Source organism: Pan troglodytes, chromosome 2 (assembly GCF_028858775.2).
Source record: "Pan troglodytes isolate AG18354 chromosome 2, NHGRI_mPanTro3-v2.0_pri, whole genome shotgun sequence".
NCBI classification, from domain to species: domain Eukaryota; kingdom Metazoa; phylum Chordata; class Mammalia; order Primates; family Hominidae; genus Pan; species Pan troglodytes.
Genome location: NC_086015.1, coordinates 136923748 through 136946564, shown reverse-complemented (window position 1 = coordinate 136946564; position 22817 = coordinate 136923748). Strand labels below are relative to the sequence as shown.

The 22817-nt window shown below is 42.7% G+C and overlaps 1 protein-coding gene across 5 annotated transcripts in view; it reads right to left on the bottom strand.

Moving 5' to 3' along the window:
• Window positions 1–22817, bottom strand: part of LOC743715 (serotransferrin) — a 51340-nt gene that overhangs the window by 14158 nt on the left and 14365 nt on the right. For all 5 annotated transcript variants that reach the window (XR_010155336.1, XR_010155337.1, XM_054681372.2 and 2 more), the window contains one exon: window positions 10670–10842. Coding sequence is in view for 3 of the 5 variants with exons in the window: in XM_054681372.2 (XP_054537347.2) it covers window positions 10670–10798 (129 nt within the window). In the remaining 2 variants the exon portion in view is untranslated. The remainder of the gene's footprint in view (window positions 1–10669; window positions 10843–22817) is intronic.

Genomic DNA, 22817 nt, shown 5'->3' with positions numbered 1-22817 from the left:
ATGAGGAAACTGAGACTCAGAGACTTAAGGTAACTAGTCTGGGGCTGACGCATTACCATGCCAAGATGGCCCAGGTCCCCCACTAAAGGGGCCACATTCCCTTTGATGCAGAGCCTGCTGGGAAAAGGTGAGAGGGTTGAGAGATGGAAGGAGGTCTAGGGGCCCAGTCAGGGTAACCTGCAGGTACAAAGATGAACCAGAAAGACCCTATGAGTAAAACAGCCTCTTTGATTCCATTGTCTAGGTATTGAAAAGTGTTGTGGGTTCAATAAATTCATATATTGAAGTCCTAATCCACATTACCTCAGAATGTGACCTTATTTGGAAATAGGGACCTTGAAAATGTAATTAGTTAAGATGCGGTCACACTGGGATAGGGTGGACCCCTAACCCAAAAAGACTGGTGTCCTCATGAAAAGGGGGAGTTTGGACACAGAAGACATGCACACAGGCCATGTGAACATAAAGGCAGAGATTGGAGTGATGTGTCTGTGAGTCAAGCAACACCAAAGATCAGCAGCAAACCACCAGAAGCGAGGACAGTGGCCTGGAACAGATTCTCCTCACAGCTCTCAGGAGGACCCAACCCTGCCAACATCATGATCTTGGAATTCTAGCCTCCAGAGGTACCAGACAAGATATTTATGTTGCTTAAACCACCCAGTTCATGGTACTTTGCTACAGCAGTCCTAGAAAACGAATACAGATGTGTTACTGGATGGAAAGTCTTGACTGTGATTTGTCCAGGTTCTTGGCACATTGAACAAAGAATTGAAGAAAATGCACAAACAAAGCAACAACAGAATGAAGCAATGAAAGAAGCAATGAAAGCGCAGATTGATTGAAGTGAAAGTACACTCCACAGAGTGGCAGCAGGCTCCAGCGAGCAGCTCAAGAGCCTTGATTACAGTGTTCTTTAGGGTTTTTATTAAGCAAAAAGAATTTGGTAACACCCCAGGTGCCGTTTAGAGGCCTCCAGCTGGTTATACCCTATGAAGGACTGGCCCATGGCCAATTAGAGGCTGAAGTGGAGACAGTCTTGTTATCACAGGAGTGAGGATGTGGCCTATATGCTGCCTAATCTTGCCTAGAACTAACTGACTACACCTGCTGCCCTATTGCTTATGCCTTAACTCTTGATTACCCTATATCCCTATTCTCCTGCATCAGATGGTCTTTGGGGTTGATAAAATCTCAAACTGAAAGAGAAAGAGTGTTATCAGGGCTGCTGTGAGCGGTTACAATTTTAATTTAGTATTTTCTCTAGAAAATACGTTTTAAATCTTTACATTAAAAGAAAAATTTCAAAATGATTTAGTAATGTTAGAATTAAATTTAGAGAATCAATATGACCTAATGGCCTCAGAAATAAATCACTTTTCCACCTTGGCCACTCAAAGGCCCAGGGGGGCAGCAGCAGCCCAGGGCTCTCCACCCCCACTCATTGTCATAGTCTCATGACATTCTCCTACCAGGCAAGAAGAGATCTTACAAAATAGCACACAAGTGACTTTGGGCAAAGGTAAATCAAGATGGTCTGGGACAATCTGTTGTTTCCATAAAGTGAGGATGTTTTCAAATACTTCAGGGGGAGATAGAAGATGCTGCCACTATCATTAAGTGTGGTAACCTGAGCATCCAAAGGACATAATAATTATTTGAAACAACTTGATGAGACCCATAGATGACCCCACTAATTAAAATTGTGGATAATAAGACATGCATCAATTGCCAAAATGCTAACAAACCAGTGTAATAATGAGTAATAATTGTAGTCAATGTGTAATAATAATAATTTGATGAGACCCATGGGTGACCCCACTAATTAAAATTGTGGATAATAAGACATGCATCAATTGCCAAAATGCTAACAAACCAGTGCAATAATGAGTAATAATTATAGTCAATGTGTAATAATGAGGAGACAGTGAATTGTGAATAACTGAACAAGGGAGCAAAGGACACTGAAGTCAATTTCATGTTAGGAAAGACATTAAGTTGTAAGGAACTGGGACCCATGTAAAAAGCGACGATCTAAAATTCTCCTCAAGTAGCAGACATTATAAAAATAAGCTTAGCACAGTGAATATATACATGTATTTCAAATGTTTTGAATGTTCTGTATCTGATAGAAATTTAATTTGTTATAAGACCCAGAATCTGGAAACTCAATTAGTCTGAAATATTTTGTTTGTTTGTGGTAAACTGTCCAAAATTCTGAAAAAGTTTGGGTTTTTTTCATAAATGTAAAAAAAAAAAAAGAAGAAGTACATTTTTGTCCATGGCAATAATGCTTTTGAAACAGATTTAATTGCAGATGTGCTAATAAGTTCTGAAATATTTACAATAATTTGTATGTTTTGCTTAAGGTGCCTGAAGCAGTTGAGAGACATTTATAATGAAATGTTCAGGAGAATGTGATTAAATTTGAAATTTCAATGACTAAGAGAATTGATTATTACAACTTGTTTTATTAGATGGTAAGTATTGTTTAAATGTTCATAAAATTTGTTTAGTAGATTTATAGATGAATCAAACTGAGCACTAAAGAAAGAACAAATACAGCAGAGTCCCACCTTATTCAAGGGGGATATGTTCTAAGACCCACAGTGGATGCCGGAAATCACGGATAGTACCAAACCCTAATATAGTATTTTTTTTCTATACATACATACTTGTGATAAAGTCTGATTTATAAATTAGGCACAGTAAGAGATTAACAACAATAATTAATAAAAAAAAGAACCATTTTTTTTTTGAGACAGGGTCTTGCTCTGTCGCCCAGGCTGGAGGGCAGTGGCGTGATCATAGCTCGCTGTAGCCTCCAACTCCTGGTTGGAGGCTTAAGCGATTCTCCTGCCTCACCCTCCCAAAGTGCTGAGATTACAGGCATGAGTCACTCTGCCCAGCCAAAATTGAACAATTATAACAATATGCTGTAATAAAAGTTAAGTGAATATGGCCTCTCTCTCTCTCAAAATATCTTCTTATACCATACTCACCCTTCTTGTGAAGGCACTGCTACATAAACGGGAAGTGCCAGGAATAAGCAATTCACAAGTGTTACATTGCCTGCTGTTCTGATAGTGTGATAGAATTTCACACTGTTCTGCTCTGTCCCTCCCAGGTTGTGAATCCTCCCTTTGTCAATGCTGTATCCACTCTGTCTACGTTACCTGCCTGTTAGTTACTTAGTAGCCTTCTCAGTGATCAGATCCACAGCTGTGGTATCAAAGGGCTTGTGTTACAGTAACTCTTATTTTACTTAGTAATGGCCCCAAGGTGCAAGAGTAGTGATGTAATATTTTTGCACCTTGGTTGGCCACAAGTCCAACTGTGTTGAAGTGATACTGTGGATAAGGGGGAATTACTGTAAAAGAAATGCTTACATAGAAACTCTCCTGTGGCATTAATGAGCTTCACCCATCTCTAGATATAAGGCAACTTGAGTTTCCAGATTCTGGGTCTTATAACAAATTAAATTTCTATCAGATATAAGGCAACTTATATCTAGAGATGGTGGCTCACGCCTGTAATCCCAGCACTTTGGGAGACAAAAGTGGGTGGATCACGAGGTCAAGAGATCAAGACCATTCTGGGCAACATGGTGAAACCCTCTCTCTGCTAAAAATACAAAAATTAGCTGGGTGTGGTGGCATGTGCCTGTAGTCCCAGCTATTCGGGAGGCTAAGGCAGGAGAATCGCTTGAACCCAGGAGGCGGAGGTTGCAGTAAGCCGAGATCATGCCACTGCACTCCAGCCTGGTGACAGAGGGAGACTCCATCTCAAAAAAAAAAAAAAAAAAAAAAAAAAGAACCAGCTCCTCTGGCTAGGGTGGGGTCCACACCATCCTTCAGACACATGACAGGAGAGCCACAGTCAGGCACAGGCCTCACTTCTCCCCCATGCAGCCCCTCTGAGGGTCAGCCCGGACTGCTGGCTAACAGGGCTTTGCCCAGAGTTCCTGAGTATCAGTCTTTCCTCACAGAGGTGACGGCTTTGTCTGAAGGGCCTTTGAACCCCACAGCCAAGCCCAGGCCAAAAGCAGCCAGGAGCCCTGGCAGTCACCAAACCAGACAACTCTGAGGAGGCAGGATGGGAAAGAAGGATCCTCATTTTCCTCTTAGAAAGCAGCCAAAAGCAACAGGTTTAAATGAAAATAATAATAATAAATAAATAAATAAATAAAACTAAAGGCTTAAAGCCTTTACATGGAGACTAATAACTTTGGATAGCCTTGGAGTAGTAGCTATTTCTCTTATGGAGCATGGAGTGTGCAGAGGTGCCTGCAAGGGGGCTGAGAGGGAGATGGGGCGAGGCACGCACAAGAAGCAGCTCAGCAGAAAGCTGTGAGCTGGGAGGTCCTGGCCTTTGGCCCTGCCAAAAGCCCAGACCTGTGTCTGTAGATCTCAGAGTCCTAGACATGAGTCTGTCTCCCTAGCATTCCTTTGTCTAGGAGGGTAACATGGGCAAACCCCAAGCTCTGGGGAGGCCAGGGCTCCCACACAGAAGAGTGCTCTGTGGATGGTTAGGAGCAAGGCTTGGCCATGGGAGGCACCTGGGACCCCAGATTTCTCACTGATGCTCTAGGTGGCCTGGGGTGGGCCCTGTTCGCTCTCTGTGCCTTTGTCTCCCCAACATCAGGCTGAGGAGGAGGAGCAGTGGGGTCTCACTCACTTAAGGCTCCCGCGTAGCCAAAGTACAATTCTTGGGAGGAGCAGGCACACTTGTCTGTCCCTTTCCCTGCACACAGTTGACACAGGCGAGGGAAATTCTTCATGTCCTCACAGGGGACGCAGCTGCTGGAGAAGAACTTGGCCACTGCTGCTCAACACAGAGACATGGACCCCAGGGCATGAGCTGGCTGGGACCTCCAGGTCGTACATGTGTGCGAGAGAGTGGCCCTCACTGAGAGCCCATGCATCTGCACACACCTCCCAGGACTGGCTGAGGAAGTGGGTGTGCAGGGGCCAGCCAGTGCAGCCTGCTGGAGGTGGCTGGCAATGCCCATGCCGGAGGGAGTGTGTGGCCCAGGGTCCCTGCGGGTTTAGGCATCACACTGATGGGGTGATGGAACCCACAGGAATGTTCCCCAGCTTGTCCGCTGCAGGGTGTGAGAGCCACTGACCTACACTGAACCAAGACTTCAGTCCCAGTGGCACGCAGCTCTGCTAATTCACCCACACGGAGGCTGGAAGGGGCCAGGCTGAACTCTAAACACAGCAGGAACACTTGCACATCAGCCAAACCCAAATAGTCCTTCTTTACCTCAGGAAACGCCTTCCCCTCAACCTCCCCTTGTGTATCCAGAGGCTGTGGTAGCTCATGGGATATGCCTTCTGGAAAAGTTGGGACAGCTTGTCGAGGAGGGGGTAGGAGGTGGGCTACCAGCCACTGCACAGCTGCCCAGATGGGTGTCCAGTAGCACCTGACACTGAGGCAAGTGATCACTCCCAGAAAGGGCAAAGCATGGCCAGAGCTGCGATCCAGGCTGTAGCCCTTCTCAGGTCCCTGCAGTCACTTGTCCCTGTCACAGTCAGACATCAACACTGCAGAGGTTGGCCGGACTCAAAATGATGTACTTTTGCAGAGTTCAAAAAGATCTGGCCATCATTATTCAAGGGCTGAAAAATCACCCTAGCCTTACTGTGCCTCAACATAACTGAACAGGGAGCCTGGAGAACACAAAAAATCCTAGTGCCAGCCCAGTCACCCTTTCCTTGCCCATGTCCCAAGCCCTCACCTAAGGCATGTAGGCCTGGGTGCCAGTAGTGTGTCTAGAATCCCCAGTGAGCCTTTCTGGGAAGCTGGGAGGGAGGTGGCTTTTCTTAGTGGGCCTCAGTGATGGCCCTTGTCAAGCCAAGCGACTAGGGATAAGGAGGAAGGTGGGACTGACACCTTTCCTCAGAGAAGACTCAGCTGCCAGCTCCCAGGAGTTGCTGGTGCACACACCCAGCCAGTACATATTTAAAGCAGGTTACCCTCACTCCATCTTGGAGGCCGTGGACACATACAATTCACAATGACAGTGTGACTCCAGCACAGCCCATGCGGGTGACCGGTGCAGGAGCCCTGCCTGGGCACACCCAGCCCCAGCTGGCTCATCGGTTTCAAGGGAGCTAGGGGGAAGCAGTGTCCTGATGGGGATGTTCTATCCAGCAGACCAGCCCAGGCCCATGTGGCAGGACTTCTTGCCTTGGAGCTGGCTCAGCTGGAAGTTGGTGCTCTCTTCACCATGGCAATGACATAATGGTGGGTTTGTGGATCTGCAAAGGAGCAGAGAGGAATAAGGGCCAAAGGAAGATGCCATATTGTCACTGATCTTCTGGAGCATGTACCATGCAGAACTCTGGGGATGCTAGGACCTCACCACCCCGCTGCAAGTGGGTAGAAAAAGAAAAAAAAAAGCCCTTAATTGACAGGAGAGAGAACACCATCCCTTTTCAAGGCAATAAACACTAGTTCTTTTTTCTGCTAGTCCCTCCAAGCCAGTGGAGACAGGATCCTCAAGGGCACCAGCTATTAGGGCCTACTGAGTGGAGCGCACTTAGGGAGCGCTTCAGCACCCAGCCATCGTGATGTCAGTGCTTCTTCCTGAGGGCTTTTCTCCTTTTCCCCCTTTTCCCAACAACAGTTCTCCCTGCAGCTCAAACACGAAGTAAAGGTGTGAGAGGAGTCCCAGGAATATGCCAGGGCCCTGCAAGAGTCAGACTGAGGCCAGCTGTGCTCACACACACTGATGACACGATGACACTAATGGACAAGTATGGGAAAGAGGCAAAGCCTCATTCTTAGACTCCCCCAGACCTCTCCTCACCATAAATCCAGGCCCGTGTTCTGTTGCCCAGGCAGGGTTAGCACAAGGAAGACGCAGTCAGGTCCTGTGTGTCTCCAGAGAGGGGCCTCCCATGGGTGAGACCCCACTGGGTGAGCAATGGACTCTGGATAGCACTCCCCTCTCAGGCTGGAAATACCCTACAGCCAGCAGCACCAGCGGAGTTTCTATCAAAATGTGCAAAGTTTGCAGTCGTCCAGGAAGAGCCACTTTCCCAGCCCTCAGGAGTTAGCATCAGAGACAGCCTCCTTCAATCCAAAGAGCTCCAGCAACTTTGTTCCCTACTAAGTGTAATGCTGACAGGGCCCCTGCCACCCACACCCATCATTGCTGCAGTGTCAGACCAGAGACACCAGTCGCCAGGGAGAACACACCATCTTTTGACCCGTAGATTTCTACCATGATGGGCTTAAGGCTGTAAGGGGCCAGGACTGCCTCAAACACTAAACCTCCATCAATGGTCACAGCATCTGCTTCATTTGCCTGAAAGAGAAGGGATCAAACCATGCATGATGCCCATCACTTCTGGGAAAGACTCCTCTAACCCTCTGCCAGAGACACTTGCTCAATAGACACTTGCATGACTCAAGCCTCCTTCACCTCCATTACATCACTGCTCAAATGTCGTCTCCTCAGTGAGGCATTCCCTGACCACAGTCTTCAAACTACCATCTCGTGTATGCTGGATGCCACTTTGTTTTCCTTCTGAGCCTTATCAACCATGTGACAAACTCTGTTTATTGTTTGTCCTCCCCTTTGGAATGTAAGCTCCATGAAGGTGGAGGCATGTTTGTCTGTTCTATTCCCTACTCAATCCCAGCACCTAGAGGAGCACCTAGCACAGGTAGGTGTTCAATAAACATTTCTTGGGTACGTGAGTGAATGCATTGTAGAATATTTCCATCCATAAGAAGTCAGGTTTGGCACTCTCAAATGTGGATTCCCTTGGCAGGGATCTGTCAGCCAAAAGTTCCTTCCTTCAAGAAGCAAGCAACTTCACAGCCTCTTCTCCACAATGAGGTTGGATCATTTCCCTACCCATCATGGAAATCATTCTTTTTATTCATTTATTAACTGACATTTAAAGCAACTTGAGTTTTTCTGAATTTACTATTATGTTTCTGTATGCCTCCCTTTTCCTCCATCCCACTTTTTCTTATAAATATTTTACAATATATATTCATATATATGTATGTATATTTGTATCTATGTGTGTGTGTATAAAGTTAGGACTCTAATTAAATGCATGCATCAGAAACTGACATAAATAACCTTAAGAAAAGGAGAGATTTAGTATACAGGTAAAAGGGCAAGAAGGCCGCTGGGCCTTGTGAACACCATCAAGATGAGAAGCAGCGAGAATTGACATGGGTTTCAGTCCGTCCCGTGGGCTCCAGCTCATGATTATGGCCTCCAGGTAGTTCTTGCCTTTTCCCACTTTACATACAGCTTTCTTTCCTGACTGACTCCTCTGCAAACCCCAATAACAGATGCAAAAAGACAACAGTCTTATAGAGACTGCTTAACTAGCACCCACAACTGTATAAGGTCAAACTCCTCTAACATATCTCTCCCTCTCTCTTCCCATAAACACACACACACATACACACATTACAAAAATAGATGAAAATTTATGCACATCTTTATGACCCTTACTGAATATTTCTAAGTTGGTTTCCAGAAATGATATAGAAATGTATGATTTATAATGCCAATAGCAATGCGTACCAATTTCACTGCAAACCTACCAGTGAGAAGTGTTATCACTTTAGAAATGTCATTACATTACTAAATATCAACTGTTATTTTTAGAATGGTTTTATTTGAATTTCATTGTTTATTAAAAGGGATGAACATTTTTCCTTTATTGTTAATATTCTTAGTTGTAATGTCTTTTCTGCTAATGGCTTGTTTATAGTTTTTTTATTCTTCAGCATTTCTTATAAGTTTAAATGACATCTTTATATAGTTTGTGGTTTTGTTATAGCTGATGTGATTTTTTTTTGGCATGCTTAGGGGTTTTTAAAAACATTTCTTTGTCATGGTTTAAAATTTTTTACATTTCCAAATTTGTCTACTTTTGTAATTTATCTAGTTATGTCTATGTCTTTTAATCAAGTTGAGTCAAGCTGGGAATTTATTTTGGTGAATGGATTAAGAAGCTCACTTGATTATTTTTTCTGAATGGCTACCTAGTTGTCCAACTAAAGACTCCTTTCTCAGCCATTTGTTTGGCAAGTTTGCCTTATTATACTTATCTAAATCTAGTATACATGTATCAAAACACTACATTTACCCCATAAATATGTACAATTATTATTTGTCAAATAAAAATTCAATTTAATTTGATTTAAAGAACAAATCTACTTGTATCTTACCTAAATTTATTAAGCCTAGGACCCTCGTGCCCTAATGTCTATCACAGTTTGCATCTATATCATATCATGTAGATAATTAGGTAGTTGAATGGATATACAGAAAGCTGAGAATGTATCTGAATTTTGTTCTCTTCTGGGTCTTCTATATATGTGCCAGTATCCTGTCCTGTGTATCACGTTATTTAAATATGGTATAGTTTTAGGTAGGACTCAGCCACTCCCCTGCTACTTTTCTTTTTCATAATACAACTTTAAAATTTCATGCATGTACTTTTTCTCAAGAATTTTATAAATATTTTATTGATTCTTTTAAAAAGGCTGTATTTTGATTAAACTTTTACTAAATTTATGAGTTAACTTTGGGAGGGTATGCAAGTATGTGATATTTAGTCTTTCCATCTGGGAATACAGCATATGTTTTCATTTGTTAATAAATATTATTCACTTGTTACAGACTTTTATATTTTATTTATTTATTTTATTTATTTATTTATTTTGAGACAGAGTCTCGCTCCGTTGCCCAGGCTGGAGTGTAGTGGCACAATCTTGGCTCACTGCAACCTCTGCCTCCTGGGTTCTCCTGCCTCAGACTCCCAAGTAGATGGGACTACAGATGTGTGCCACCATGCCCGGCTAATTTTTGTATTTTTCTAAATGGCTAGAGATGGGGTGTCACCATGTTGGACAGGCTGGTCTTGAGCGCCTGACCTCAAGTGATCCACCCATCTTGGCCTCCCAAAGTGCTGGGATTACAGGTGTGAGCCACCACACCCAGCCTATATTATACTGGTAAAAGCCTTGCAGATCTCTCATATAATATTTTTCCAGAAATAATTTTCTTTTTATTATTTTAAATGTAAATGAGATAACAATTTTGGGATTTTTTTCACAATTAACAATTGTTGGTATATGAAAACGACTTTGTGATACATTTATCTTTTGCCAAACTAATGTATTCATTAATAAATAATTATAGCAACATTTCTCTTGATTCTACTGTATTTTCTAGGCATTCCACCATCTGAAAATATTGGTGTTTTTGTTTGTTTCTTCTATCTTATATGCATTTTTTATCTTATTGCACTACCATAACTTCCAAAAACATTTAGTAATAATACTGACACTAGAGCTTCTTGTTTATTTCTGAGTCTTTATATATTCTCTTTCAATGTAATGCTAGCTTTGCTTGACATAGGTATTTTACTGAGATTGAATCCTTCTCTATTAGTTGTTTAATTATGATTAGGATTATGATTTTTGCTATCAATGAATGTTGAGCAGCTACATTTTTCTGTACCCACAGTCCTTGCATTTTCAGATCTTTGGCTTGTTTCTTTCTCCTCTAAAGCATGGTCTGGTTCCTGTGGGGAGAAAGCAATAAACAACAGCAAGTGCAGAAAAACAAAACGAAAGTATAGGCTTTCTTCCACTGTGTTTTAGGCAGCAGTGACTTAACTGTGATAGCCTTAATGTACTCAAGGGAAGACGCTCTCTCCACGCAGGTGACAAGGGGACCATCTGCTGGAAACACTTTTTTCGTATTGTCTCGGAAACTGGTGCACTTCGTGGCCTCGTGATCTGACATGGCACACCATCTTCCAGTTTTCTCAGGAGCAGCCAGGCACAGCCCTAGGAGAGACAGGCCAGAGGTGTAAGGGACCCACAGCACTCACTCTTCTGTGTGGGCAGAAGAGGTTAAAGACAAGATAAACGGTCAGCTGAGAAGGGTACACACAAATTCCGTAGGCTGCCTGGCTCACATGAATTCTCTGGCCCATTTCTTTGATTCTACCCCACCCCTCAGCTAAAAAAGCCAAAAGATTCCACCAAAAGTTAAACATAGAATTAGCATATAGTACAGCAATTTCACTTTTAGGTATATATCCAAAAGAATTGACAAAGGGATTCAAAGAAACACATGCACACGAATGCTCACAGCAGCACTATTCACAATAGCTGAACAGTGGAAACAGCCCAAATGTGCATCAACAGATGAATGCATGAACAAAATGGGGAATAGCCAGATGATGGAATATTATTCCGTCATGAAAAGAATGACGTACTGCTACATGCTGCAGTGTAAATAAACTTCGAAAACTCCAACTTGAGTGAAAGGAGCCAGACACAAAAGGCTACCCATGATATTATTCCATTTATATGAATATTTAGACTAGGTACATCTATAGAGACAGGAAGGAAATTAATTGGTGGTTGCCATGTGGTAGGGGGTGACGAAAATGGGTACTGACTGTTTAATGGGTATGTGGTTTTCTTTTAGGGTGGTGAAAATGTTTTGGAACTAGATAGAGATGGTGGTTGTACAACATTTCCAATGCCCTAAATACCACTGATTTGTACACTTTTGAATGGTTAAATTGTGTTATGTGAATCTCATCTCAAAAACGAAGAAAAAAAGAAAGCTTCCTACCCTCGTAGGTAGGGCCTAGTGATTTAGTCAGTATCTTTTTTTTTTTTAATTATACTTTAAGTTCTAGGGTACATGTGCACAACGTGCAGGTTTGTTACATATGTATACATGTGCCATGTTGATGTGCTGCACCCACTAACTCGTCAATTACATTAGGTATATCTCCTAATGCTATCCCTCTCCCCTCCCCCCACTCCAAAACAGGCCTCAATGTGTGATGTTTCCCATCCTGTGTCCAAGTGTTCTCATTGTTCAATTCCCACCTATGAGTGAGAACATACGGTGTTTGGCTTTCTGTCCTTGTGATAGTTTGCTCAGAATGATGGTTTCCAGCTTCAACCATGTCCCTACAAAGGACACGAACTCATCCTTTTTTATGGCTGCATAGTATTCCATGGTGTATATGTGCCACATTTTCTTAATCCAGTCTATTGTTGATGGACATTTGGGTTGGTTCCAAGTCTTTGCTATTGTGAATAGTGCCACAATAAACATACGTGTGCATGTGTCTTTATAGCAGCATGATTTACAGTCCTTTGGCTATATATCCAGTAATGGGATGGTTGGGTCAAATGGTATTTCTAGTTCTAGATCCTTGAGGAATTGCCACACTGTCTTCCACAATGGTTGAACTAACTGACACTCCCACCAACAGTGTAAAAGCATTCCTATTTTTCCACATCCTCTCCAGCACCTGTTGTTTCCTGACTTTTTAATGATCACCATTCTAACTGGTGTGAGATGGTATCTCATTATGGTTTTGATTTGCATTTCTCTGATGGCCATTGATGACAAGCATTTTTTCATGTGTCTGTTGGCTGCATGAATGTCTTCTTTTGAGAAGTGTCTGTTCATATCCTCTGCCCACATTTTGATGGGGTTGTTTGATTTTTTTCTTGTAAATTTGTTTAACTTCTTTGAAGAATCTGGATATTAGCCCTTTGTCAGATGGGTAGATTGCAAAAATTTTCTCCCATTCTGTAGGTTGCCTGTTCACTCTCATGGTAGTTTCTTTTGCTGTGCAGAAGTTCTTTAGTTTAATTAGATCCCATTTGTCAATTTTGGCTTTTGTTGCCATTGCTTTTGGTGTTTTAGACATGAAGTCCTTGCCCATGCCTATGTCCTGAATGGTATTGCCTAGGTTTTCTTCTAGGGTTTTTATGGTTTTAGGTCTAACATTTAAGTCTTTAATCCATCTCGAATTAATGTTTTTATAAGGTGTAAGGAAGGGATCCAGTTTCAACTTTCTACATATGGCTACCCAGTTTTCCCAGCACCATTTATTAAACAGGGAATCCTTTCCCCATTTCTTGTTTTTGTCAGGTTTGTCAAAGATCAAATGGTTGTAGATGTGTGGTATTATTTATGAGGACTCTGTTCTGTTCCATTGGTCTATATCTCTCTTTTGGTACCAGTACCATGCTGTTTTGGTTACTGTAGCCATGTAGTATAGTTTGAAGTCAGGTAGCGTGATGCCTCCAGCTTTGTTCTTTTGGCTTAGGATTGTCTTGGCAATACGGGCTTTTTTGGTTCCATATGAACTTTAAAGTAGCTTTTTCCAATTCTGTGAAGCAAGTCATTAGTAGCTTGATGGGGATAGCATTGAATCTATAAATTACCTTGGGCAGTATGGCCATTTTCACGAAATTGATTCTTCCTATCCAAGAGCGTGGAATGTTCTTCCATTTGTTTGTGTCCTCTTTTATTTCATTGAGTAGTGGTTTGTAGTTCTTGAAGAGGTCTTTCACATCCCTTGTAAGTTGGATTCCTAGGTATTTTATTCTCTTTGAAGCAATTGTGAATGGGAGTTCACTCATGATTTGGCTCTCTGTTTGTCTGTTATTGGTGTATAGGAATGCTTATGATTTTTGCACATTGATTTTGTATCCTGAGACTTTGCTGAAGTTGCTTATCAGCTTAAGGAGATTTGGGGCTGAAACAATGGGGTTTTCTAAATATACAATCATGTCATCTGCCAACAGGGAGAATTTGACTTCCTCTTTTCCTAATCGAATACCCTTTATTTCTTTCTCCTGCCTGATTGCCCTGGCCAGAACTTCCAACACTATGTTGAATAGGAGTGGTGAGAGAGCATCCCTGTCTTGTGCCAGTTTTCAAAGGGAATACTTCTAGTTTTTGCCCATTCAGTATGATATTGGCTGTGGGTTTGTCATAAACAGCTCTTATTATTTTGAGATACGTCCCATTAATACCTAATTTATTGACAGTTTTTAGCATGAAGGGCTGTTGAATTTTGTCAAAGGCCTTTTCTGCATCTATTGAGATAATCATGTGGTTTTTGTCTTTGGTTCTGTTTATATGATGGATTAGTTTATTGATTTGCATATATTGAACCAGCCTTGCATCCCAGGGATGAAGCCCACCTGATCCTGGTGGATAAGCTTTTTGAAGTGCTGCTGGATTCGGTTTGCCAGTATTTTACTGAGGATTTTTGCATCGATGTTCATCAGGGATATTGGTCTAAAATTCTCTTTTTTTGTTGTGTCTTTTCCAGACTTTGGTATCAGGATGATGCTGGCCTCATAAAATAAGTTACAGAGGACTCCCTGTTTTTCTATTGATTGGAATAGTTACAGAAGGAATGGTACCAGCTCCTCTTCGTTCCTCTGGTAGAATTCGGCTGTGAATCCGTCTGGTCCTGGACTTTTTTTGGTTGGTAGGCTATTAATTATTGCCTCAATTTCAGAGCCTGTTATTGGTCTATTCAGGGATTCAACTTCTTCCTGGTTTAGTCTTGGGAGGGGGTATGTGTCCAGGAATTTATCAGTTTCTTCTAGATTTTCTAGTTTATTTGTGTAGAGGTGTTTATAGTATTCTCTGATGGTAGTTTGTATTTCTGTGGGATTGGTGGTGATATCCCCTTTATCATTTTTTATTACATCTATTTGATTCTTCTCTCTTTTCTTCTTTATTAGTCTTGCCAGTGGTCTATCAATTTTTTTGAACTTTTCAAAAAACCAGCTCCTGGATTCATTGATTTTTTGAAGAGTTTTTTTGTGTCTCTATCTCCTTCAGTTCTGCTCTGATCTTAGTTATTTCTTGCCTTCTGCTAGCTTTTGAATGTGTTTCCTCTTGCTTCTCTAGTTCTTTTAATTGTGATGTTAGGGTGTCAATTTTAGATCTTTCCTGCTTTCTCTTGTGGGCATTTCGTGCTACAAATTTCCCTCTACGCACTGCTTTAAATGAGTCCCAGAGATTCTGGTATATTGTGTCTTTGTTCTCATTGGTTTCAAAGAACATCTTTATTTCTGCCTTCATTTCATTATGTACCCAGTAGTCAGTCAGGAGCAGGTTGTTCTGTTTCCATGTAGTTGAGCAGTTTTGAGTGAGTTTCTTAATCCTGAGTTCTAGTTTGATTGCACTGTGGTCTGAGAGACAGTTTGTTATAATTTCTGTTCTTTTACATTTGCTGAGGATTGCTTTACTTCCAACTATGTGGTCAGTTTTGGAATAAGAGCGATGTGGTGCTGAGAAGAATGTATATTCTGTTGATTTGGGGTGGAGAGTTCTGTAGATGTCTATTAGGTCTGCTTGGTGCAGACCTGAATTCAAGTCCTGGATATCCTTGTTAACTTTCTGTCTCGTTGATCTGTCTAATGTTGACAGTGGGGTGTTAAAGTTTCCCATTATTATTGTGTGGGAGTCTAAGTCTCTTTGTAGGTCTCTAAGGATTTGCTTTATGAATCTGGGTGCTCTTGTATTGGGGGGTGTGTATATTTAGGATAGTTAGCTCTTCTTGTTAAATTGATCCCTTTACCATTATGTAATGGCCTTCTTTGTCTCTTCTGATCTTTGTTGGTTTAAAGTCTGTTTTATCAGAGACTAGGATTGCAACCACTGCTTTTTTTGTTTGTTTCCCATTTGCTTGGTAGATCTTCCTCCAGCCGTTTATTTTAAGCCTATGTGTGTCTCTGCATGTGAGATGGGTCTTCTGAATACAGCACACTGATGGGTCTTGACTCTTTATCCAATTTGCCAGTCTGTGTCTTTTAATTGGAGCATTTGGCCCATTTACATTTAAGGTTCATATTGTTATGTGTGAATTTGATCCTGTCATTATGATGTTACCTGGTTATTTTGCTCGTTAGTTGATGCAGTTTCTTCCTAGCTTCGATGGTCTTTACAATTTGGCATGTTTTTGCAGTGGCTGGTACCGGTTTTTCCTTTCCATGTTTAGTGCTTCCTTCAGGAGCTCTTATAAGGCAGGCCTGGTGTTGACAAAAGCTCTCAGCATTTGCTTGTCTGTAAAGGATTTTATTTCTCCTTCACTTAGGAACCTTAGTTTGGCTGGATATGAAATTCTGGGTTGAAAATTCTTTTCTTTAAAAATGTTGAATATTGGCCCCCACTCTCTTCTGGCTTGTAGAGTTTCTGCCGCGAGATCAGCTGTTAGCCTGATGAGCTTCCCTTTGTGGGTAACCCAACCTTTCTCTCTGGCTGCCCTCAACATTTTTTCCCTCATTTCAACTTGAATCTGACAATTATGTGTCTTGGAGATGCTTTTCTTGAGGAGTATCCTTGTGGAATTCTCTGTATTTCCTGAATTTGAATGTTGGCCTGCCTTGCTAGGTTGGGGAAGTTCTTCTGAATAATATCCTGAAGAGTGTTTTCCAACTTGGTTCCATTCTCCCCGTCACTTTCAGGTACACCAATCAGACGTAGATTTGGTCTTTTCACATAGTCCCATATTTCTTGGAGGATTTGTTCGTTTCTTTTTACTCTTTTTTCTCTAAACTTCTGTTCTCACTTCATTTCATTCATTTGATCTTCAATCACTGATACCCTTTCTTCCACTTGATCGAATTGGCTACTGAAGCTTGTGCATGCGTCACGTAGTTCTCGTGCCATGGTTTTCAGCTCCATCAGGTCATTTAAGGTCTTCTCTATGCTGTTTATTCTAGTTAGCCATTCATCTAACCTTTTTTCAAGGTTTTTAGCTTCTTTGCAATGGGTTTGAACATCCTTCTTTAGCTCGGAGAAGTTTATTATTACCGATTGTCTGAAGCCTTCTTCTCTCAACTCGTCAAAGTCATTCTCTGTCCAGCTTTATTCCGTTGCTGGTGGGGAGCTGCATTCCTTTGGAGGGGAAAGGGTGCTCTGGTTTTTAGAATTTTCAGCTTTTCTGCTCTGGTTTCTCTCCATCTTTGTGGTTTTATCTACCTTTGGTCTTTGATGATGGTGACGTACAGATGGGGTTTTGGTGTTGATGTCTTTTCTGTTTGGTAATTTTCCTTCTAACAGTCAGGACCCTCAGCTGCAGATCCATTGGAGTTTGCTGGAGGTCCACTCCAGACCCTGTTTGCCTGGGTATCACCAATGGAGCCTGCAGAACAGCAAATATTGCAGAACGGCAAATGTTGCTGCCTGATCATTCCTCTGGAAGCTTCATCTCAGATGGGCACCTGGCCATATGAGGTGTCAGTCGGCCCCTATTGGGAGGTGCCTCCCAGTTAGGCTACTCGGGGGTCAGGGACCCACTTGAGGAGGCAGTCTGTCCATTCTCAGATCTCAAACTCCATGCTGGGAGAACCACTACTCTCTTCAAAGCTGTCAGACAGGGATGTTTAAGTCTGCAGAAGTTTCTTTTGTCTTTTGTTCAGCTGTGCCCTGCCCCCAGAGGTGGAGTCTACAGAGACAGGCAGGCCTCCTTGAGCTGCAGTGGGCTCCACCCAGTTCGAGCTTCCGGGCCACTTTGTTTACCTACTCAAGCCTCAGCAATGAGGGGCGCCCCTCCCCCAGCCTCACTTCTGCCTTGCAGTTCGATCTCAGACTGTTGTGCTAGCACTGAGCGAGGCTCCGTGGGTGTAGGACCCTCTGAGCCAGGTGTGGGATATAATCTCCTGGTGTGCTGTTTGCTAAGACCTTTGGAAAAGCTCAGTATTAGGGTGGGAGTGACCCAATTTTCCAGGTGCCGTCTGTCACGGCTTCCCTTGGCTAGGAAAAGGAATTCCCCAACCCCTTGCACTTCCCAGGTGAGGTGATGTCTCGCCCTGCTTCGGCTCATGCTCCGTGGGCTGCACCGACTGTCCTGCACCCACTGTCCAACAAGACCCAGTGAGATGAACCTGGTACCTCAGTTGGAAATGCAGAAATCACCTGTCTTCTGTGTAGCTCACACTGGGAGCTGTAGACTGGAGCTGTTCCTATTTGGCCATCTTGGAACCTCAGATCCTAGTCAGTATCCTAACTTCGGCGACTCAAAGCTTACATGGTACTAATTGCGGGGGCATTAAAATCAGTGACTTTAGTTCACTGGCATTGGAAACTGCAATAATTAGTGTAGAGAGCACTAGAAAGGCAAAATGCTGTTTACAAATCTGTAGTAGTTAGGCAGAATGTTATTTAAATGAACTCTAGAAGGTGAAGTTTACAATAATAACAGCTACCATTTTTGGCTGAGCCCCCATATGTCAGGCAGTGTGCCAAGCATGTTTCTTTCCTCTAATTTTCACAGTTATTATCGTACCCTGTTTTAGAGATGAAATTTTTTTTAAAAACTGTCAGGGAATTAAATAACTGGAGTTCAACTTAATATTTGAACCATCTGGGTCTGTTTGACTCTGAAACCTATACTGCCTTTTAACTGTCTATAGGTAGGAAATATTAAAAGAAATAGTACAGAAGATGCCAAATTACCTTACACAGAATCCCATGCCAGTGATGAAAGGGACAAATAGAGCCCTTCAAATTTACTTGAAAACATCTTCAGTAGTAGCAAGACAGGGTAAGAGGCACAACCAAGGGAGTGGAATTATGCAGGCCATGTGCCTTTGTGTGGAATGTCAAGATAAGGCCTTTTTTAGAAGTCAGCATTTTCAGTCACCATTGTAATTATGTCAAAAAAAAAAAAAAGAAAAGAAAAAGAAAAGAAAAGAAATAAAAGGTGGAGAGTAGCTGGATGCCATACTGTGTGCCTACAATCCCAGCTGCTAGGGAGGTTGAGGCTGAAGGATTGTTTGAGCCCAAGGAGTCTGAGACCAGCCTGGGCAACATAGTGAGACTTGTCTCTACAAAAAATACAAAATTAGCTAGGTGTGGTGGCATGTGCCTATAGTTCCAGCTACTCAGGAGGCTGAGGTGGGAGGATCTCTTGAGCCCAGGAGGTCGAGACTGCAGTGAGCCATGATTGTGCCACTGCTCTCCAGCCTGGGCAACAGAGTGAGAACCTATAACTCCAAAAAAGAAAGAAAAAAAAGAAAAGGAAAAAAAGTGTGAGTAAAAGCCAGGAAGCCTCCCATCATTTAAAAAAAATGGAGAAAATTTTCACATAGAAACATCATAAAAGACTATATATGGATACAGGAATGGCCAATAAGAACATGAAAGATCCTCACATCATGAGTCCCCAGAGAAATGTAATTAAAATCACATAGAGATTGATTTCACTACATACCTATTAGAATGCATACCTATTAGAATGGCTAACTGTGAAAAGACTGACACCACCAAGCACTGGCAGGCCATGGTGCAGCTGAAATTCTTATATGCTGCTGGTGGGAATGTAAAATGGCACAACTACTCAAAGTCAAGTTGAACACACACTTACCAGTATGACCCAGTAATTCTAGATATTTAACCAAAAGAAATGAAAATACATGTCCTCCCAAAGACTTGTCCACTAATGTTCATGGCAGCTTTATTCATAATAGCCCCAAATGGGAGACAATCTAAACATCCATCAACAAGTGAATGGGTGAATAAGCTGTGGTAAAGCCATTCAATAGAGTACTACCCAATAATAAAAAGCAATGAAGCATGCTACACACAAGAACATGGATGAATCTCAATACAATTATGCTGAGTAAAAAAAAAAAAAGCCAAACAAAGCGCAATATACTGTATGATTCCACTTAGGTGAAATCCTAGAAAAGACGAAACTTATCTATAGTGGCAGAAAGTAGGAATGACTGGGGGCATTTTGCAGGTGATGAAAATGTCATTTATCTTGGTGATAATTACGTGGATAGTTATATTTGCGAAGATTCACTGAACTATATGTATACTTTAACTGAGTGCATGGTATTATACTACAGGTAAATCATACATCAATAAAAATGACTTAAAGGCCAGGTGCAGTGGCTACCACCTATAATCCCAACACTTTGGGAGGCTGAGGAAGAAGAATCACTTGAGCCCAGGAGTTTGAGACTAGCCTGGGCAAGATGGTGAGACTCCATCTCTACAAAAATTTAAAAAATTAAAAGTTAGCTGGGCTGGCCAGGTGTGGTGGCTCATGTCTGTAATCCCAGCACTTTGGGAGGCTGAGGCGAGTGGATCATGAGGTCAGGAGATCGAGACCAGCCTGACCAACATGGTGAAACCCCATCTCTACTAAAAACACAAAAATTAGCCAGGTGTGGTGGTGTCCACCTGTAATCCCAGCTACTCAGGAGGCTGAAGCAGGAGAATCGCTTGAACCCGGGAGGTGGAGGTTGCAGTGAGCCGAAATCATGTCACTGCACTCCAGCCTGGGTAACAGAGTGAGATTCCATCTCAAAACAAAACAAAACAAAACAAAACAAAAAATAGCTGGGCCAAAGGAAACTATCATCAGAGTGAACAGGCAACCTACAGAATAGGAGAAAATTTTTGCAACCTATCCATCTGACAAAGGGCTAATATCCAGAATCTACAAGGAACTTAAACAAATTTACAAGAAAAAGCAAACAACCCCATCAAAAAGTGGGCAAAGGATATGAACAGACACTTCCTAAAAGAAGACATTTATGCGGCCAACAAACTTAAGAAAAAAAGCTCAACATCACTGGTCATTAGAGAAATGCAAATCAAAACCACAGTGAGATACCATCTCACGCCAGTTAGAACGGCAATCATTAAAAAGTCAGGAAACAACAGATGCTGGAGAGGATGTGGAAAAATAGGAATGCTTTTACACTGTTGGTGGGAGTGTCAGTTAGTTCAACCATTGTGGAAGACAGTGTGGTGATTCCTCAAGGTTCTAGAACCAGAAATACCATTTGACCCAGCAATCCCATTACTGGGTATATACCCAAAGGAATATAAATCATTCTACTATAAAGACACATGCACACGTATATTTATTGCAGCACTATTCACAAGAGCAAAGACTTGGAACCAACCCAAATGCCCATCAATGATAGACTGGATTAAGAAAATGTGGCACATATATACCATGGAATACTATGCACCCATAAAAAAAGGATGAGTTCATGTTCTTTGCAGGGACATGGATGAAGCTGGAAACCATCATTCTCAGCAAAATAACACAGGAACAGAAAACCAAATACCACATGTTCTCACTCATAAATGGGAGTTGAACAATGAGAATGCATGGACACAGGGAGGGGAAGAGCACACACCGGAGCCTGCTGGGAGGTGGGGGACTAGGGGAGGGATAGCATTAGGAGAAAAACCTAATGTAGATGACGGGTTGATGGGTGCAGCAAACCACCATGGCATGTGTATACCTATGTAACAAACCTGCACATTCCGCACTTGTATCCCAGAACTTAAAGTATTATAATAAAAAAAAATTTAAAAAAAATTAGCTGGGCATGGTGATGCACACCTGTAGTCCCAGCTACTGAGGAGGGTGAGATAGGAGGATCGCTTGAGCCTAGGTGTTTGGGGTTGCAGTGAGCTATGATCACACCACTGCACTCCAGCCTGGGTGACAGAGACAGATCCTGTCTCTATAAAAAAGAAAAAAAAAAGAAATGATTTTTGTTGTTGTTGTGTTTTGTTTGTTTATTGTTTTTTGTTTTTGAGACAGAGTCTTGCTCTGTTGCCCAGGCTGGAGTGCAGTGGCGCGATCTTGACTCACTGAAACCTCCGCCTCCCGGGTTCAAGTGATTCTCCTGCCTCAGCCTCCCGAGTAGCTGGGATTGCAGGCGCCCGCCACCACGTCTGACTAATTTTTGTGTTTTTAGTAGAGACAGGGTTTCACCATCTTGGCCGGGCTGGTCTTGAACTCCTGACCTCGTGATCCACCCACCTCGGCTTCCCAAAGTGCGAGGATTACAGGCATGAACCACCATGCCCGGCCAATAAATGATTTTTAAAAGAAAGAGAAAGTGTGGGCAAGCAAGCTAAGCCAGAGTCAAGTAACCTAGACTAGGTCACTCACTAAAAGCACTGACCATATGACAATTTAAAGCAGAGGTAATCAGAGCCCACTGTGAATATTTCAGACTGATCCTGAAACGGGAAAGCTGCTGATGCTCACCGAATAGAGAAAGTTCTTAAGCAAGGGCAAGAAGCTGAGAAAGGAGGTGGAGGCCAAGGTGGAGGTACAGGCTGTCTGAGCCCTTGGCTCCTGGCTCTTGCAGGGCATACCAATAACTGCCCCTTTCCCTTTGGTCTTTTTTATTCAAGCTACTTTGCATTTTCTGTCATTTGCCACCAGAATAGTTCTTGTTTGACTAGAACACTGAGCTTTGAAGAAAGCATATCCCAGACTCTGGCCTGGTCCAGCAGCCAAGAAGGAGGGAAGGTGAATGAGGAGGCTGAAATGGGCAGCTCTTGTCTCTGGTTTATAAACACAGGGTGAATTGGGAAAATGAACTTTTGGTCAGAGCCTGACATTGCCAGGACAAGAGACAGAGGAAGAACAACAGAAGCCCTATTCAAGAAGAATTTAGGAACGATCCCAGCGGGGCTGCACTCTGGATTTCCTTGTGACTGCAGTTCAACTACTACTGTGCTCTGCCTTCCAGCCTTCCCTAGCCCCAGCAGAGCTCCCTGTGTGGCCCCACGTGGCCGTGCTGAGCCAGGGAGGGGCCACCACAGCATCCCCTTCCCTTCCTGCCTTCCTCTTGCTCTGACCTTCACCCCACACCCCACATAAGATACCCTACTCCAGAAATTATTTACAACAGCCTCAGACGTGACAGAACCAGGGCTGGACAGAACCAACAGTTGCTGAGCCAGGGAGGGCTCTTCACATGGATGAGTTCATTGACTTTGCATCACTCCCTTCCTCAAATCACCCCGCCAAGAGCCCTGGAGGAGCCCACCCTCGCAAAACAGGAAGGGGCCCCTTGCATTTATGTGCAGATTTTTACCGGTGTAACTCACCTGTGCCTAGAGCTCTGCATGCCACTAGACACAGTATCTCATTTTCACAGCAATTGTGTTTGTTGTGAAAACGCAATTATTAGTGAATGAAACCAGC